At 39.8% G+C, this 17129-nt stretch overlaps 1 protein-coding gene across 1 annotated transcript in view; it reads left to right on the top strand.

Moving 5' to 3' along the window:
- LOC132402411 (kinesin-like protein KIF25) overlaps nucleotides 1-17129 on the top strand; it is a 44921-nt gene that overhangs the window by 12390 nt on the left and 15402 nt on the right. The window contains exons 4-5 of the mRNA XM_059985269.1: nucleotides 793-928; nucleotides 7302-7405. Coding sequence (XP_059841252.1) covers nucleotides 793-928; nucleotides 7302-7405 — 240 coding nt within the window. The remainder of the gene's footprint in view (nucleotides 1-792; nucleotides 929-7301; nucleotides 7406-17129) is intronic.

Here is a 17129-nt window from a genome sequence, read left to right as displayed (position 1 = left end):
GCCAGGTGCAGATATGAAATATAACTGATGTTTTTATGTCAAACTCTGCCGCCTCTGTTGTCCCTGAAGAAGATGATAGTGTTTGTTAACAAAACTTTGGTTATAATCGATACCTGTACCCTGCTGGAAGCCTGACAAGAGTTTATATTTCTCAGATTTCTTCAGAAGTAATATTTTATAAGACTGTAAAGAAGATGAGTTCATTTAAATCCACCTACACATACAAAAGTTCTAAAACACATTCAGCCATCAAAATAGTTACTCTGCACTTTTCATTTCCATGATGTGTGGAGGTAGCTGAAAAATAAACGTTTTTTATTTGTAAAGCAGTAAGGTTCAATTATTTTAAATTTCACAATTTAACTGACTAAGTATAATCATTTTCTGAATGACACCATCTGGACTGGTATTGGCATCTTTCTCACCCTCATCCCCTCTCTCCCTCCTCCCTCCTCTGTTCTCATATGCCCCTCCCCACCCCTTTCCTCCCTCCTCTCTTATTGAATTACAGTAGTTTAGTTATTAGTTATAATTGCTTGTTTCATTAGTTCAACATGACATATTCCTATATTATACTGTTCTATTTTCTACAATGGTGCTTATATGAAGGATTTAAAATATTTTTATATAGTTTTTACTGACTGTAATTTTACATGAATATACAATATAATATACATATACATACATAGTATTTTAAAATAACATGAATTTTTAACCATATATCTTGTAATAAAATGTTTGCTGTGTTTTCAAGTCCTTCTCAATAATTTTGTTTCATCTGTACCTGTGCAGGGCTTGAAACAAGAGCTAAAGTCCTTGCAGTTACTGGCTAAAGACTTTGAGAAGTTTCAGGAGAAGTACAAGACAGCTTTGAAGGAATTTTTAGCTGTCACTGAAAAGCAACATGTAAACAATCTGGATGTGAATCGTAAGCATAATGCTATTAAATATAATTTGAAAAGCTTTTCCTTCAAATAAAAACTGTTTCACGTTCCCAAGCTTGACAGAAGCAAAAGTATGTGAAGCAAATTGTGGGATGTGTGATTTCAAAGTAAATTTATTATCAAAGTATGCGTACTATATACAGTGCCTATATAAAGTATTCACCCCCCCAGAAGTTTTCATGTTTTATTATTTTACAATATTGAATCACTGTGGATTTGATTTGGCTTTTTTGACAATTATCAACAGAAAAAGACACTACTGTGTCAAAGTGAAAACAGAACTCTACAAAGTGATCTAAATTAATGGCAAATATAAAACACAAGTAATTGATGCCTAAGTATTCACCTTCAAGTCAGTATTTAGTAAATGCACCTTTGACAGCAATTACACCCTGGAATCTCTTTGGATAGGTCTCTATCAGCCTTGCACATCTGGACACTGCAATTTTCCTCTTTCTTCTTTACAAAACTACTCAAGCTCGGTCAGATTGCATGGTATCATGAGTGAACAGCCCTTTTTAAGACCAGCCTCAAATTCTCAGTTGGATTGAGGTTTTGACTCTGACTTGGCCACTCCAGGACGTTAACTTTATTGTTTTTAAGCCTTTCCTGTGTAGTCTTGGCTTTATGCTTGAGGTCATTGTCTTGCTGGAAAACAAATTTTCTCCCAAGTTGTTTTCTTGCAGACTGCACCAGGTTTTCCGCTAGGATCTCCCTGTATTTTGCTGCATTTATTTTACCCTCTACCTTCACAAGCCTTCCAGGGCCTGCTGCAATGAAGCATCCCCCACGTGGTTCCCCACGAGAGACTCATCCAGAAAGTCATGAGGCATGGGATCAGTGGAACCTTGGTTGTTTGGACAAAAAATTGGCTTACAGGAAGAAAGCAGAGGGTAGTAGTAGAAGGAAAGTATTCTGCCTGGAGGTCGGTGACTAGTGGAGTTCCGCAAGGATTTGTTCTGGGACCCCTGCTCTTTGTGATTTTTATAAGTGGCCTGGATGTAGAGGCAGAAGGATGGGTGAGTAAGTTTGTGGATGACAGGAAGATTGAAGGAGTTGTGGATGGAGCTGTCGGTTGTCGAAGGTTACAAGAGTATATAGACAGGATGCAGAGTTGGGCAGAAAAGTGGCAGATGGAGTTCAACCTGGATAAGTGTGAGGTGATGCATTTTGGAAGGACAAACCAGAAGGCTGAGTACAGGATTAATGGTCAATTACTTATGAGTGTGGATGAACAGAGGGATCTTGGGGTTCAAATTCATACATCCCTCAAGGTTGTTGCGCAGGTTGATAGGATAGTTAAGAAGGCCTATGGGATGCGAGGCTTCATTAATAGGGGGATTGAGTTCAAGAGTAGAGAGGTCAAGTTGCAACTCTACAAATCTCTGGTGAGACCACACTTAGAGTATTGTGTTCAGTTCTGGTTACCTCATTATAGGAAGGATGTGGACGCTATGGAGAGGGTGCAGAGGAGATTTACCAGGATCTTGCCTGGATTGGAAAGGTTAGCAGAGCTGGGACTTTTCTCTTTGGAGCGTAGAAGGATGAGAGGGGACTTGATAGAGGTCTACAAGATTATGAGAGACATAGATAGGGTGGATAGCCAGTGCCTGCTTCTCAGGGCATGAATAGCAAACACCAGAGGGCATATGTACAAAATTAAGGGAGGGAAGTTTAGGGGAGACATCAGGTGTAAGTTTTTAACACAGAGGGTCGTGGGTGCCTGGAATGACTTGCCAGGGATGGGTGTGGAGGCTAAAACATTAGGAGTATTTAAGAGCCTCTTGGACAGGCACATGGATGAAAGAAAAATAGAGGGTCATGGGGTAGTGTGGGTTTAGTGCTTTTTTAAGGAATATATGGGTCGGCACAACATCGAGGGCCAAAGGGCCTGTACTGTGCTGTAGTGTTCTAGTGATAAGTATCCCCACAGCATGATGCAGCCACCACCGTTCTCCTCAGTAGGGATGGTGTGTTTTTAATGATGTGCGGTGTTTATTGTACATAGCCAGAGCATTTCGTCTGCTGGCCAAAAAGTTCAATTTTGGTTTCATCAGACCATAGAACTTTCTTTCTGCTGACTTCACAGTCTCCTGCATGCCTTCTAGCAAACTAGCCAAGATTTCATGAGAGTTTTTTTTCAACAGTGGTTTTCTCTTTGCTACTTCCCCATAAAGCTGTGATTTCTGAAGCACCTGGACAATAGTTGTTGTATGCACAGTTGCTTCCATCTCAGCCAAGGAAGTTAATAACTCCTCCAGAGTTGTCATAGGTCTCTTGGTGGCCTCCCTCACTAGTCCCCTTCTTGCACACTCAGTTTTTACAGCCTGCTCTAGGCAGATTTGTGGCTGTGCCATATTCTTTTCATTTCTTTATGATTGAGTTATCTGTATCTAAGGGATATTCAGTGACTTGGACACTTCCTTGTATTCTCTTTTGACTTGTCAAAATTTTCTTTTGAAAACTTGACAAGTCAAATTTTCTTTTGACTTGTGCCTTTCAATAACCTTTTCTTGGAGTTACTTGGAGTGTTATTTATGCTTCTTGTAGCTTTTGCCAGGATACTGACACATCAGCAGTTGGAACTCCCAGGTACAGGTGTATTCTTACTACAATCAATGGAAATACCTTGACTGCACACGATGATATACATTTAACATATATGTGACTTCTAAAACCATTTGATTGCACTAGTGATGATTTGTTGTGTCCTATTAAGGGGGGTGCTGAATACTTATGCAATCAATTTTGTATTTATAATTAATTTGGGTCACCTTGTAGAGATCTGTTTTCACTTTGACATGAAAGAGTCTTTTTCTGTTGATCGGTGTCAAAAAAGCCAAATTAAATCCACTGTGATTCAATATTGTAAAACAATAAAACATGAAAACTTCTGGGGGTGGGGGCGCGAATACTTTTCCCACCCTTCTACCCCCACATCCAGGTCGTTAATAAAAATCATGAAAGGTAGGGGTCCCAGAACTGATCCTTGTGGTACACCACTAGTCACAACCCTCTAATCCGAATGTATTCCCTCCACCACGACCCTCTGCTTTCTGCAGGCAAGCCAATTCTGAATCCACCTGGCCAAACTTCCCTGGATCCCATGCCTTCTGACTTTCTAAATAAGCCTACCGTGTGGAACCTTATCAAGTGCCTTACTAAAATCCATGTAGATCACATCCACTGCACTACCCACATCTATATGCCTGGTCACCTCCTCAAAGAACTCTATCAGACTTGTTAGACACGATCTGCCCTTCACAAAGCCATACTGACAGTCCCTGATCAGACCATGATTCTCTAAATGCCCATAAATCCTATCTCTAAGAATCTTTTCCAACAGTTTTCCCAGCACAGACATAAGGCTCACTAGTCTATAATTACCTGGACTATCCCTACTACCTTTTTTGAACAAAGAGACAACATTTGCCTCCCTCCAATCCTCCAGTACCATTCCCGTGGACAACGAGGACATACAGATCCTAGCCAGAGGCTCAGCAATCTCTGCCCTCGCCTCGTGGAGCAGCCTGGGGAATATTCCGTCAGGCCCGGGGTACTTAACCATCCTAATGTATTTTAACAACTCCAGCACCACCTTTCCCATAATATCAAATTCCCTCTCATTGGTGAATACCAAAGAGAAGTATTCATTGAGGACCTCGCTCACTTACTCAGCCTCCAGGCACATCTTTCAACCTTTATCTCTAATCGGTCCTACCTTCACTCCTGTCATCCTTTTGTTCTTCACATAATTGAAGAATGCCTTGGGGTTTTCCTTTACCCAACGCGCCAAGGCCTTCTCATGCCTCATTCTTGCTCTCCTCAGCCGTTTCCTACACTCCCTTCTTGCTACCCTATATTCTTCAATAGACCCATCTGATCCTTGCTTCCTAAACCTCACATATGCTGCATTCTTCCACCTGTCTAGGTTTTTCCACCTTACTAGTCACCCATGGTTCCTTTACCCTACCATTCTTTATCTTCCTCACCAGGACAAATTTATCTCTAACATCCTGCAAGAGATCCCTAAACATCGACCAAATGTCCATAGTACATTTCCCTGCAAAAACATCATCTCAATTCGCACCTGCAAGTTCTAGCCTTATAGCCTCATAATTTGCCCTTCCCCAATTAAAAATTTTTCTGTCCTCTCTGATTCTATCCTTTTTCATGATAATGCTCAAGGCCAGGGAGCGGTAGTCACAGATGCTCACCCACTGACAGATCTGTGACCTGACCCGGTTTGTTACCTAATACTAGATCCAGTATGGCATTCCCCCTAGTTGGCCTGTCAACGTACTGTGACAGGAATTCGTTCTGGACACATTTAACAAACCCTGCCCCATCTAAACCATTGGAACTAATTAGGTGCCAATCAATACTGGGGAAGTTAAAGTCACCCATGATAACAACCCTGTTATTTTTACACCTTTCCAAAATCTGCCTCCAAATCTGCTCCTCGGTATCTCTTTTGCTACCAGGGGCCTACAGAATACCCCCAGTAGAGTAACTGCTCCCTTCCTGTTCCTGACCTCCACCCATACTGACTCAAAAGGATCCTTCTACATTACCCATCCTTTCTGTAGCTGTAATAGTATCCTTGACCAGTAAAGCCACCCCTCCTCCCCTTCCCCCCCTCTCTATCCCTTTTAAAGCACTGAAATCCAGGAATATTAAGAATCCATTCCTGTCCTGGTGCCAGCCAAGTCTCTGTAATGGCCACTACATCATAATTCCAAGCTCTCAGTTCATCACCTTTGTTCCTGATGCTTCTTGCATTGAAGTACACGCACTTTAGCCCTTTTACCTTATTACTTTTACACCCTTTATTCTGCTTCTCTTTTCTCAAAGCCTCATTATATGTTAGTTCTGGCTTTACTCCATGCACTATACTTGCAGTTCTCGCATGACCTTTATCCTCCTCCACCTCACTATCTGCTCTAACACTCCAGTTCCCTTCCCCCTGCAAATCTAGTTTAAACCCCCCGGAGCAGCACTAGCAAACTTTCCCGCAAGGATATTAGTCCTCCTCCAGTTCAGGTGCAACCTGTCCCGTCGGAACAGGTCCCACCTCTCCTGGAACAAGGCCCAATTGTCCAGAAACATGAAGCCCTCCCTCCTTAGCCACATATTTAGCTGCATTATCTTCTTATTTCTAGCCTCACTAGCACATGGCACTGGTAGCAATCCTCAGATTGCAACCCTGGAGGTCCTGTCCTTCAATTTTGCAACTAACTCCCTAAGCTCTCTTTACAGGACCTCCTCCTTCTTCCTATCCATGTCATTGGGCCCTACATGGACCACGACATTTGGCTGTCCACCCTCCCTCTTAAGAATACTGAGAACTCGATCTGAGATGTCTCGGACCCTGGCACCAGGGAGGCAACAGACCATCCGGAATTCTCGATCTCTCCCACAGAACCTCTTATCTGTCCCCCCTATCACTACTGCTCTCCTCTTTTCCCTCCTTCCCTTCTGACCTGAGGGTCCAGTCTTGGTGCCAGAGACGTGACCACTGCAACTTGTCCCTGGTAGGTTGTCCCCACCAACAGTATCCAAAATGGTATACTGCTCTTCCTGTCCATTCCCCTTCCCTCTCCTGACAGTCACCCAGTTACCTGTCTCCTGACTTATAGGGGTGACTATCTCCCTGAAACTCCTGTCTATTTCTGCCTCTGCCTCACGAATGATCCGAAGTTTATCCAGCTTCAACTCCAGTTCCCAAGCTCGGTTTGTCAGGAGCTGTAGCTGGATGCGCCTTTTACAGGTGTAGTCATCAGAGACAATTGTGCTTGCCCTGACTTCCCACATACTGCAAACGGAGCACTCGACTGCCCTAACTGCTGCCTCCATTACCATCTCCTAAGTTAATTAGATTAGTTAAAGGAGCCTACCTCACTGGGAGCAAGCTCGTCCTCAGCTTCTGCTCGCCAATGCCTCTTAAGCCAAAGCCTTCCTACTCTTGTCTCCCACTCTCTGTCGCCCGCTCCGTTAATGTGCTCGCTTTTTAAAATCTCCCGCTGTCTCACAGGCTGACCTTCACGCACTTGCGCAGTCGTGCCCCATTCAAACTGCCAAAGAAATGACAAAATGTCTCATTGATTTTGGTTCAAAAGGAAGGAAAATTATTCACTATTTAAAAGCCTGATTACTTTAGCTGTAGGTGAGCATGTACTGAGATATACCCAGAATTACTGGGCATAGTACTGGAATGGGGTAGTTATTCATGAAAAAAATACTCCACCAGAGTTAATGGGATGGGAAGAAAGTGATGGAAGCGGGGATTTGAGGCAAAGTCTGTAGAAGAAAAGACAGCCAGAATGAAATAGTTATTCTTCTCATCTGTGATAACAGAACTCCAAGAGCGAATCTTTCAGCTCGAAAAATCTCTTCAGGAAGCTAATGGTAGATATAATGCTGAAAAGCAGAAAAGGAAGATGCTTCACAATGCCCTCACTGTAAGTACTATTCTACACATTGTCAAACTGTCTCAAACAAAGTATAATTATGGTTGCATTTACTTTTTATATTCTAATACATTACATAAAATATTTGTTTATCAAATTAAGGCAGTATAGCAATTTCCATTTCTTATTGGAGTACAGGCTATTTCCATGTTTTGCAGAACAGTGATTTATTTGAGGATTTTGGTGTGAAATAGTTGAAATTATTTCTTCATGGGATCAAGACTTCTAGAGTGATTTGGGCTCCAATTCAGTTCATATTTCAGTGACTATCAATAGCTTTAGTTAACCCAGAATTCTACAATTGAAAGGTCAAAGAAATATTACATCAATAAAAGCAAAGACTGATTGTTATCACCAAAGATAATCTCTAGAGTTAATCGCTAGAATTAAGATAGCAATTGGAGAAATATGCAACTTGGTGTTTATATGTCAACGTTCATAGCTTATATTTCTTAAAAAATTCTATTGATGCAATTTTTTAATTGGATTTCTGTGAGGAATGTTTTACTTTCTCACAGTCAACATTTAAAGGTCCTGTCAAATTTAATTTTATCTATTTTATTGTTTTTAATGCACATTTCAAGACTTCAGTAGTTACTAACCCAAATAAAATATATAATATGTTTTCATGAGAAAAGCTTCTACAACTCAGAAGTACCACCACCAGGTTCAGGAACAGTTATTACCCTTCAACCATCAAGCTCTTGAACCAGCATGGTACGTTCATTCACCTCAACTGTGAACACAACCTATGGACTCATTTTCAAGGACTTTCCAACTCGTACTCAGTATTTACTGATCAATCTTTGTCTGGCATCTCATCCACTGCTCTTCCAATATGGATGATCCTGAGTTGGCATCACCTAATGGAGTCCTTGCAGCACACAAGCCTCCACATGATGTTAATCCAGATTGTGGAATGTCACAGCAGTACTCACAGAGGACCTGCTGGAGGGCTCTTCACAATTTGGGTGGAGCTCAAAAATAAGAAAGGCACAATTACACTGATGGGATTATACTGTTGGCCTTTCAATAGCCATTGAGATGTAGACGATTAGATATATGGAAGAATTATGAAAATTTACAGTAACAACAGAGTGGGCATTTAAGAAACTCAGAGTGGAGTCTGCAAATTCACAATATCAATTGGAACTTCTTTTATACAGAGTCTCTGATGGGATACAATTTCTTCAATGTAGCCAAGAGGGCTTCTTGAAACAGTATATGGATAATCCAACTAGAGGAAAAAAGATACCAAAGCTGGTTTTGGAAATTAAGATTGTCTTGATAATGGATGAACATTGTGGACATAGTGACCACATTACCTTGTGTTTTAAGATAGTTCTGAGTAAGGATAAAATCAGTTTTTGCTGGAGGGTAATAAATTGGGAGAGGGCAAATTATAACACAATAAGATAGAAGCTAAGGGGCATTGATTGTGAGCAGCTATTATCATCTGATATGTGGAAGTTGTTTAAATACCAGCTGAGCAGGGAAGGATAAAGTCAGGCAGAGTAATAGTGATAGGAGACTCAGTAGTTAGGGGGATGGGCAGGAGATTTTGTGGTCATGAAAGAGACACCAGGAAGGTGTTTTGCTTTCCAGGTGCTGGAGGGAAACTGATATCCTGGCCAGGAGGTTTACTAGTGCTACTTGGGAAGGTGTAAACTATTTTGGCAGGCAGATGGGAAGTAGAGCACCAGGTCAGAACATAGAGGGATGGAGAGAAAGGTAGATGTCATGGCTTGTGAAAACAGGCAGGACCAAAATAATAGATACAATGGGAGAATGGGAGAATTACGATATTATAGCTATCTCTGACCATGCTCCATTAATACTTTCTGTTAAATTTACGGATACAGTTTCTAATGCCAGACAATGGCGATTTGACTCTACCTTACTGCAGGACTCGGACTTTATAAAATTTATGAAGGAACAGATCGATTTCTTCTTTTCAACTAACTCCACGGATGATATCTCCTACAGAACACTTTGGGACACTTTTAAAGTGTATATACGTGGACAGATTATCTCTTACTCCGTTGGTTTGAGAAAACGCATTAAGAAGGAAACTCTTTTATTGGTCGATAAAATTAAAGAGATTGATAAGAAATATTCGATTACTCCTAGTAAGGAGCTTTACAAACAAAGAGTTGAACTTCAAATGGAACATAGTTTATTTCTTACATCTCCGATTGAAAATCAATTAATGAAAACCAGATCTCATTTTTATATACATAGTGATAAATCAGGTAAACTGTTAGCTAGTGTTGAAGAATGCTTTGGTTAAACGTCAAATCACTAAGATTCGTCAGCAGAATGGGAATTTGACAGTTAATCATGATGAGATAAATAAGGCATTTCAAGACTTTTATACCTCCCTGTATCAATCTGAATTCCCTCAGGATTGTAATACCATGTGTGATTTTCTTGGGAAATTAAATTTCCCAAGATCATCATCCGATGATCTTTTAATATTAGATACTCCTATTATGGATGTAGAAATTAAAGGGGCTATTTCCTCAATGAATTCTGGGAAAGCACCAGGTCCAGATGGGTATACAGTAGAATTTTAAAAATGTTTTTCCGCTACTCTTTCTCCTTGGTTATGTAAGGTTTTTGAGGAAGCAATTAGATTGGGGAATTTGCCACAATCTTTTTATAGAGCTTCCATTTGTCTAATATTGAAGAAAGATAAAGACCCCACTGATTGTGTATCCTATAGACCAATATCTTTATTGAATGTAGACTCCAAGATTTTTTCCAAGTTACTGGCATCCAGATTGGAGAAGGTATTACCCAAAATTATTTCAGAAGATCAAACCGGTTTTATTAAAAATCGCTATTCTTTTTTCAACGTTAGGAGATTACTGAATATTGTTTATACTCCCTCACATGATTTCATTAGATGCAGAGAAAGCATTTGATAGAGTTGAATGGCCTTACTTATTTAATGTGTTGGAGAAGTTTAATTTTAGTCCGACATTCATTTCTTGGATTAAATTGATTTATCACACTCTAGTAGCCTCAGTGTTTACCAATAATCAAAGATCTCCCTTTTTTCGCCTATTTCGGGGCACTAGACAAGGATGTCCTCTTAGTCCATTACTATTTAACATTGCCTTAGAACCTTTGGCAATTGCCATCAGAGAATCACAGGATATTTTGGGTATTAATCGTGGGACAGACATTCATAAGTTATCTTTGTATGCAGATGATATATTATTATTCATTTCTAACCCTGAGAAATCTATTCCAGCAGTTTTATCATTGTTGACTCAATTTAGTGAGTTTTCTGGGTATAAGTTAAATCTTAATAAGAGTGAATTGTTTCCTTTGAATAGACAGGTCTCAATATATGGAAATTTACCTTTTAAATTAGTTAATGACTCTTATTTATTTAGGGATCAAAATCACAAAAAACCATAAAGATTTATTTAGATTTAATTTTTTACCCTTAATTGATCAGATTAAAGGCTTGTTTACTAAGTGGTCACCATTATCTCTATCTCTAATAGGCAGGATTAATGCTATTATGCTATTAAGATGGTTATTTTACCTAAGTTTTTATATATTTTTCAAGCGGTACCAATTTTTATTCCGAAATCTTTTTTTACTAATGTTGATTCAAAAATTTCCTCATATATATGGCAGAATAAAAATCTCAGGTTAGGTAAAATATATTTACAGAAGACAAAGAAGGAAGGTGGGTTAGCATTACCTAATTTCAGATTTTATTATTGGGCAGTTAATATTAGATATTTATCATGTTGGTTGAAAGACTGGGGTGGATCTTTTGGCCCTCATTGGGTGAGTTTAGAAATTAAATCTGTATCAGGTTATGCTCTGGGTTCTATTTTAGGGACTTCTCTCCCTTTTGCTCTTTCTAAATTGCCGAAACGAATTGACAGCCCGAAAGTTAAATATACTTTACGTATATGGTTTCAATTTCGGAAATTTTTCGGGTTGACTCAATTCGTTTTAAATAGTCCTATTGTATCTAATGTCTTTTTCCACCCTTCCATTATAGATCAAGCTTATTCGGTTTGGAAAACTAAGGGATTGCTAAGATTTTCCGATTTATTTTTGGACAATTGTTTTATGTCTTTTGAGCAATTATCCAACAAATATAACTTGCCTAGATTTCATTTTTTTAGATATTTACAGATTAGACATTTTTTAAGTACTGTACTCCCTACGTTTCCAAATTTTGTGCCTTCAGATATTTTGGAGAGCTTGTTTGAATTAGACTCTTTTCAAAAAGGGCTTATTTCAAAACTTTATAATATAATTATGAAGATACATTCAGAGCCCCTTTATAAGACCAAAAAGGATTGGGAAAGAGAGCTTAATCTTATTATTCCTAATGAGAATTGGGATAGAATTCTTCAATTAGTTAACACATCTTCGATATGTGTCAAACATTCATTAATACAATTTAAGGTCGTACATAGGGCCCATATGTCCAAGGATAAATTAGCTCATTTTTACTCTTATATAAATCCTATTTGTGATAGATGTCAATTTGAAATCGCGTCTTTAAATCATATGTTTTGGTCATGTCCACTTTTGAAAAAATATTGGAAAAATATTTTTGATATTATCTCTGCGGTTTTGAATATTGATTTACAACCTCATCCTATTACCGCAATTTTTGGTTTACCAGTGATGGACTCACTGCATTTATCTTCTTCCGCCCGTCGAATGATTGCATTTCTAACTCTGATGGCTAGAAGATCTATATTGCTGAATTGGAAGGAAGTTAATCCTCCCATTGTATTTAATTGGTTCTCTCAAACTATGTTATATTTAAATTTAGAAAAATTGGAAGTGGTGTTTTTGATACTTCTATGAAATTTGAAAAGATATGGAGACCATTTATTCAATATTTTCATATGATGTAATATGACCCCGTTCCAAGTTCATTCGACTTTCCAGCTTTTAGCTTGTGTATGCTGAGAGGACCGGAAGTGACAGCATTGATGATTATTTATTCTTGTGAGATATTATAAACAGCCCTTTTTTTTCTTCCAACTTTCTTTTTTTTCCCTTTTTTTGCTTCTTTTTTCTTCTTTATTAGTCATTAGATTAGTAGATTAGTTAATTTTGCATTATATATTTTTTTCTTTTTCTTTTTTTCTGTTTTTTTATATCATATATTATGAAATATCTAGACTTACCATGTTCATACATACTGTATGGTTCATGTCTTGGTAAACCCATTTATACTGTAACCATTGTTTGTCTTTTTTCATCTGTAATGAAATTTGTATGTTTGTAATTTCTTTATTAATATATCATTTGTATTTTGTCCATATTATTATTAATAATAAGAAGATTGAGAAAGTAAATGGGAGGAATAGTTTGTATTTTAATGCTAGAAGTTTTATAGAGTTTTATGGGTAAAAGTGGTGAACTTGGATCATTACATGGAACTATGATGCTGCAGTGATTTCAGAGACTTGGTTGAGAGAGGGACAGGAATGGGTGCTTAATGTCCCAGAATTTTGATGTTTTAGAAAAGATACGGAGGTAAAAGAGGTTGGGGGAGTTGCAGTACCAATATCACATGTATTCGGAGGGGACATAATGGAGGCCTCATCTACTGAGTTTATATGGATAGAACTCAAAAATTGGAAGAGTGTAATCACTCTGAGATTGTACAAGAGGCCTCCTAATAGCCACAGGGACATTGAGGAAAAGATATGTAGGCAGATTAAGGAAAGGTGTAAAAACATTAGGGTTGTTATCATGGGCTTCAACTTCCCTGATAAATACTGGGACCTTCTTAGTGCAAGAGATTTAGATGGGGCAGAATTTGTTAGGTACATCTAGGAAGGGTTCGTAAATCAATAGTCTGAAAAGAGGAGGGCTGTGCTTTACCTGGTGTTGGGTAATGAGTCTGGTCAAGTGACTGAGCTCTTAATGGGTGAGCAGTTACAGAACAATGACCACAACCACTCAAATTATAAGATTTCTGTAGATCAAGATATGGACCTTGCAGGAGAGTATTAAATTGGAGCAGGGCAAATTACAAGCACATTAGGCAGGAGCTAGGGAGAGTTAATTGAGAACAGTTTTTTTTGGTCAAGACCATATCTGACATGTTAAGTGTGTTTAAAGATAAACTGCACAGAATACAGGACAGCCATGTTTCCAGTAAGAAGAAAGGACAGGGATGGCAAGATAAGAGAATTTGGATGTCGAAAGAGGTGATGAATTTAGCCAAGAAGAAAATGGAAAAGAATGTAAACTTAAGAAGCTAGAACCAAGCAGAGCTCTTGAGGATTATAAAGAAGCTAGAAAAGAACTCAAGAAGGGAAGTAGGAAAGCCTGGAAGGACTACAAAAGGTCACTGGCAAGTAGGAAAGAGAATTACGATGTTATTAGGCAGGAACCTGGGGACCATAATTTGGGAACGGGTGTACTCAGCGAAGTGCACACTGAAATATTGAGTTTGTTTAGGAAGCACTTGCATTGATTTCTGGATAGTTCTCCCATTGAGGCATAGAACAGAAACAGTGTAACACAGAAACAGGCCCTACAACCCATAATGGTGTTTTAAACCAAGTACATTAGTCATTAAATGGCCAAATAATCTAATCCCTTATGCCTGTACAATGTTCATATCACTCCATTTTCCTCACATTCATGTACCTAAAGGGAATATAAAATTTCTGTAGTCTTCCAAGGAAGAGAAGGAGCTGGTGATCTCTCTTGGCCATGGTGTCTGTGTAGTTGGATGAGGTCAGGCAATTTCTCGGAACTTGAAGCTGTCAATCTTCTCAACATCAGCACCATGAAGACTGGAGCATGTGCAACACCTCCCTTCCTGAAGACAATGACCAACTCTTTTGTTGATTTTGAGAGAATGGTTGTTGTCATGACACCATGTCATTAAGCTCTCTGTTTCCAACCTATACTCTGACTCAGAATTATTTGAGATATAACATACAATGGTGGTATCATAAACAAATTTGCAGATGGAGTTAGTGCAGAATCTGGCTAGGGTAGAAGGCTGAGGACACATTCTTGGGAGGTACCAGTGTTGAGTATAATCATGGTGACATTGTTGTTTCCTATCCTTACTGACTGCAGTCTTTTGGTCAGGGAATTAAAGATCCATTTGCAAAGGGAGGTGATGAATCCTAGGATTAAGATTTTGGAAATGAGTTTGTTTGGAATTATAGTGTTGAAAGGGGAGCTGTAGTGAATAAAATATAGTCAAATATACGTGTCCTTACCGTCCAGATGCTCCGAGACTTGTATAGATTATCCAGCTTAAACCTGTTTTGGTGGTCGGTGAATTGCAGTGGTTCATTGTTATCTAGGAGGCTGGAATTAATGTGTGCCATGATTAGCCTCTTGAAGTTCTTCATGATGCTGGATGTCAGAGGCACGGGGTGATAGTAATTACGACACATTACTTAAGTACTGGGACGATAATGGTCTTTGTAAAGTGGGTGGGAACCTCAGATTTGAGCAGGTAGAGGTTAAACGATCTGCAAATACCCCTGCCACAGGGATTAAGGACATGGTTAGGGATAGCATCTGGGCCAAATTAGACAATAGACAATAGGTGCAAAAGTAGACCATTCGGCCCCTCGAGTCTGCACCACCATTCTGAGATCATGGCTGATCATTCACTATCGATACCCAGTCCCTGCCTTGTCCCCATATCCCTTGATTCCCCTATCCATCAGATATCTATCTAGCTCCTTCTTGAAAGCATCCAGAGAATTGGCCTCCACCGTCTTCCGAGGCAGTGCATTCCACACCTCCACAACTCTCTGGGAGAGGAAGTTTTTCCTCAACTCTGTTTTAAATAACTGACCACTTATTCTCAATCCATGCCCTCTGGTACTGGACTCTCCCAACATCTGGAACATATTTCCTGCCTCAATCCTATCAAATCCTTTAATTATCTTAAACGTTTCAATCAGATCCCCTCTCAATCTCCTCAATTCCAGTGTGTACAAGCCCAATTTCTCCAATCTCTCTGCGTAAGACAGCCCTGCCATCCCAGGAATCAACCTAGTGAATCTACGCTGCACTTCCTCAATTGCCAGAATGTCCTTCCTTAAACCTGGAGACCAAAACTGTACACAATATTCCAGGTGTGGTCTCACCAGGGCCCTGTACAAATGCAAAAGGACATCCTTGCTCTTGTACTCAATTCCCCTTGTAATAAAGGCCAACATTCCGTTTGCCCTCTTCACTGCCTGTTGCACTTGCTCATTCACCTTCATTGACTGATGAGCTAGGACTCCTAGGTCTCTTTGCATTTCTCCCTTACCTAACTCTACACCGTTCAGACAATACTCTGCCCTCTTGTTCCTGCTTCCAAAGTGGATAACTTCACATTTAATGACATCTGCCAAGTATCTGCCCACTCGCCCAGCCTATCCAAGTCTCCCTGTATTCTCCTAATGTCCTCTTCGCATGTCACACTGCCGCCCTGTTTAGTATCGTCAGCAAACTTGCTGATATAATTTTCAATGCCCTCATCTAAATCGTTGACATAAATCCTAAAGAGCTGTGGTCCCAATACAGAGCCCTGTGGTACCCCACTAGTCACCTCCAGCCAGTCCGAGAAACACCCATTCACTGCTACCCTTTGCTTTCTATCTGCCAACCAGTTTTCTATCCATGTTGAAACCCTGCCCCCAATGCCATGAGCTCTGATTTTACTCACCAGTCTCCTATGTGGCACCTTATCGAATGCCTTCTGAAAATCTAGGTACACAACATCCACTGGCTTACCCTCGTCTAACATCCTTGTTACACCCTCAAAAAACTCCAACAGATTAGTCAAGCATGATTTGCCCTTGGTAAATCCATGCTGGCTCGGCCTAATCCTATTACTGCCGTCAAGATGTGCCACTATTTCATCCTTAATAATGGACTTAAGCATCTTCCCCATGACTGACGTTAGGCTAACAGGGCGATAGTTCTCCGTTTTCTCCTTCCCTCCCTTCTTGAAAAGTGGGATAACATTAGCCACTCTCCAATCCTCAGGAATTGATCCTGAATCTAAGGAACATTGGAAAATGATTACCAATGCATCCGCAATTTCCTGAGCCACCTCTTTTAGAACCCTCGGATGCAGACCATCTGGACCCGGGGATTTATTAGCCTTCAGTCCTATCAGTCTACTCATCACAGTTTCTTTCCTAATGTCAATCTGTTTCAATTCCTCTGATATCTTATGACCCTGGCCCATCCATACATCTGGGAGATTGCTTGTGTCCTCCCTGGTGAAGACAGATCTAAAGTACGCATTAAATTCTGTTGCCATTTCCCTGTTTCCCATAACAATTTCTCCCAATTCAATTCTTTCTGATGGTTCACTCTCCAGGAGACAAATTTTACATATGCAAAGGTGACTCTGGATTGATGTACATTGGAGGCTGTCAAGTTGGGTAATGGCATTTCAATTTCCTTATGATTAAAAGAGCCCATGGTATTACAAGAAAGATACTAGCATGGATAAAGCAGTGTCTGATCGGCAGGAGGCAAAGTGTGGTAACAATGGGAGCCTTTTTTGGTTGGCTGCAGTAACTAGTGGTGTTCCAAAGTGGTCTGTATTGGGACCGCTTCTTTTCACGTTATACATCAATGTCTTGGATGATGGAATTGCTGGCCTTGTGGCAAAGTTTGCAGATGATATGAAGCGAGGTGGAGGGGCAGGAAGTTTTTAGGAAGTTGAGAAGCT

This window comes from Hypanus sabinus, chromosome 12 (genome assembly GCF_030144855.1).
Source record: "Hypanus sabinus isolate sHypSab1 chromosome 12, sHypSab1.hap1, whole genome shotgun sequence".
NCBI lineage: Eukaryota > Metazoa > Chordata > Chondrichthyes > Myliobatiformes > Dasyatidae > Hypanus > Hypanus sabinus.
This window is presented reverse-complemented; position numbering and strand designations above follow the sequence as displayed.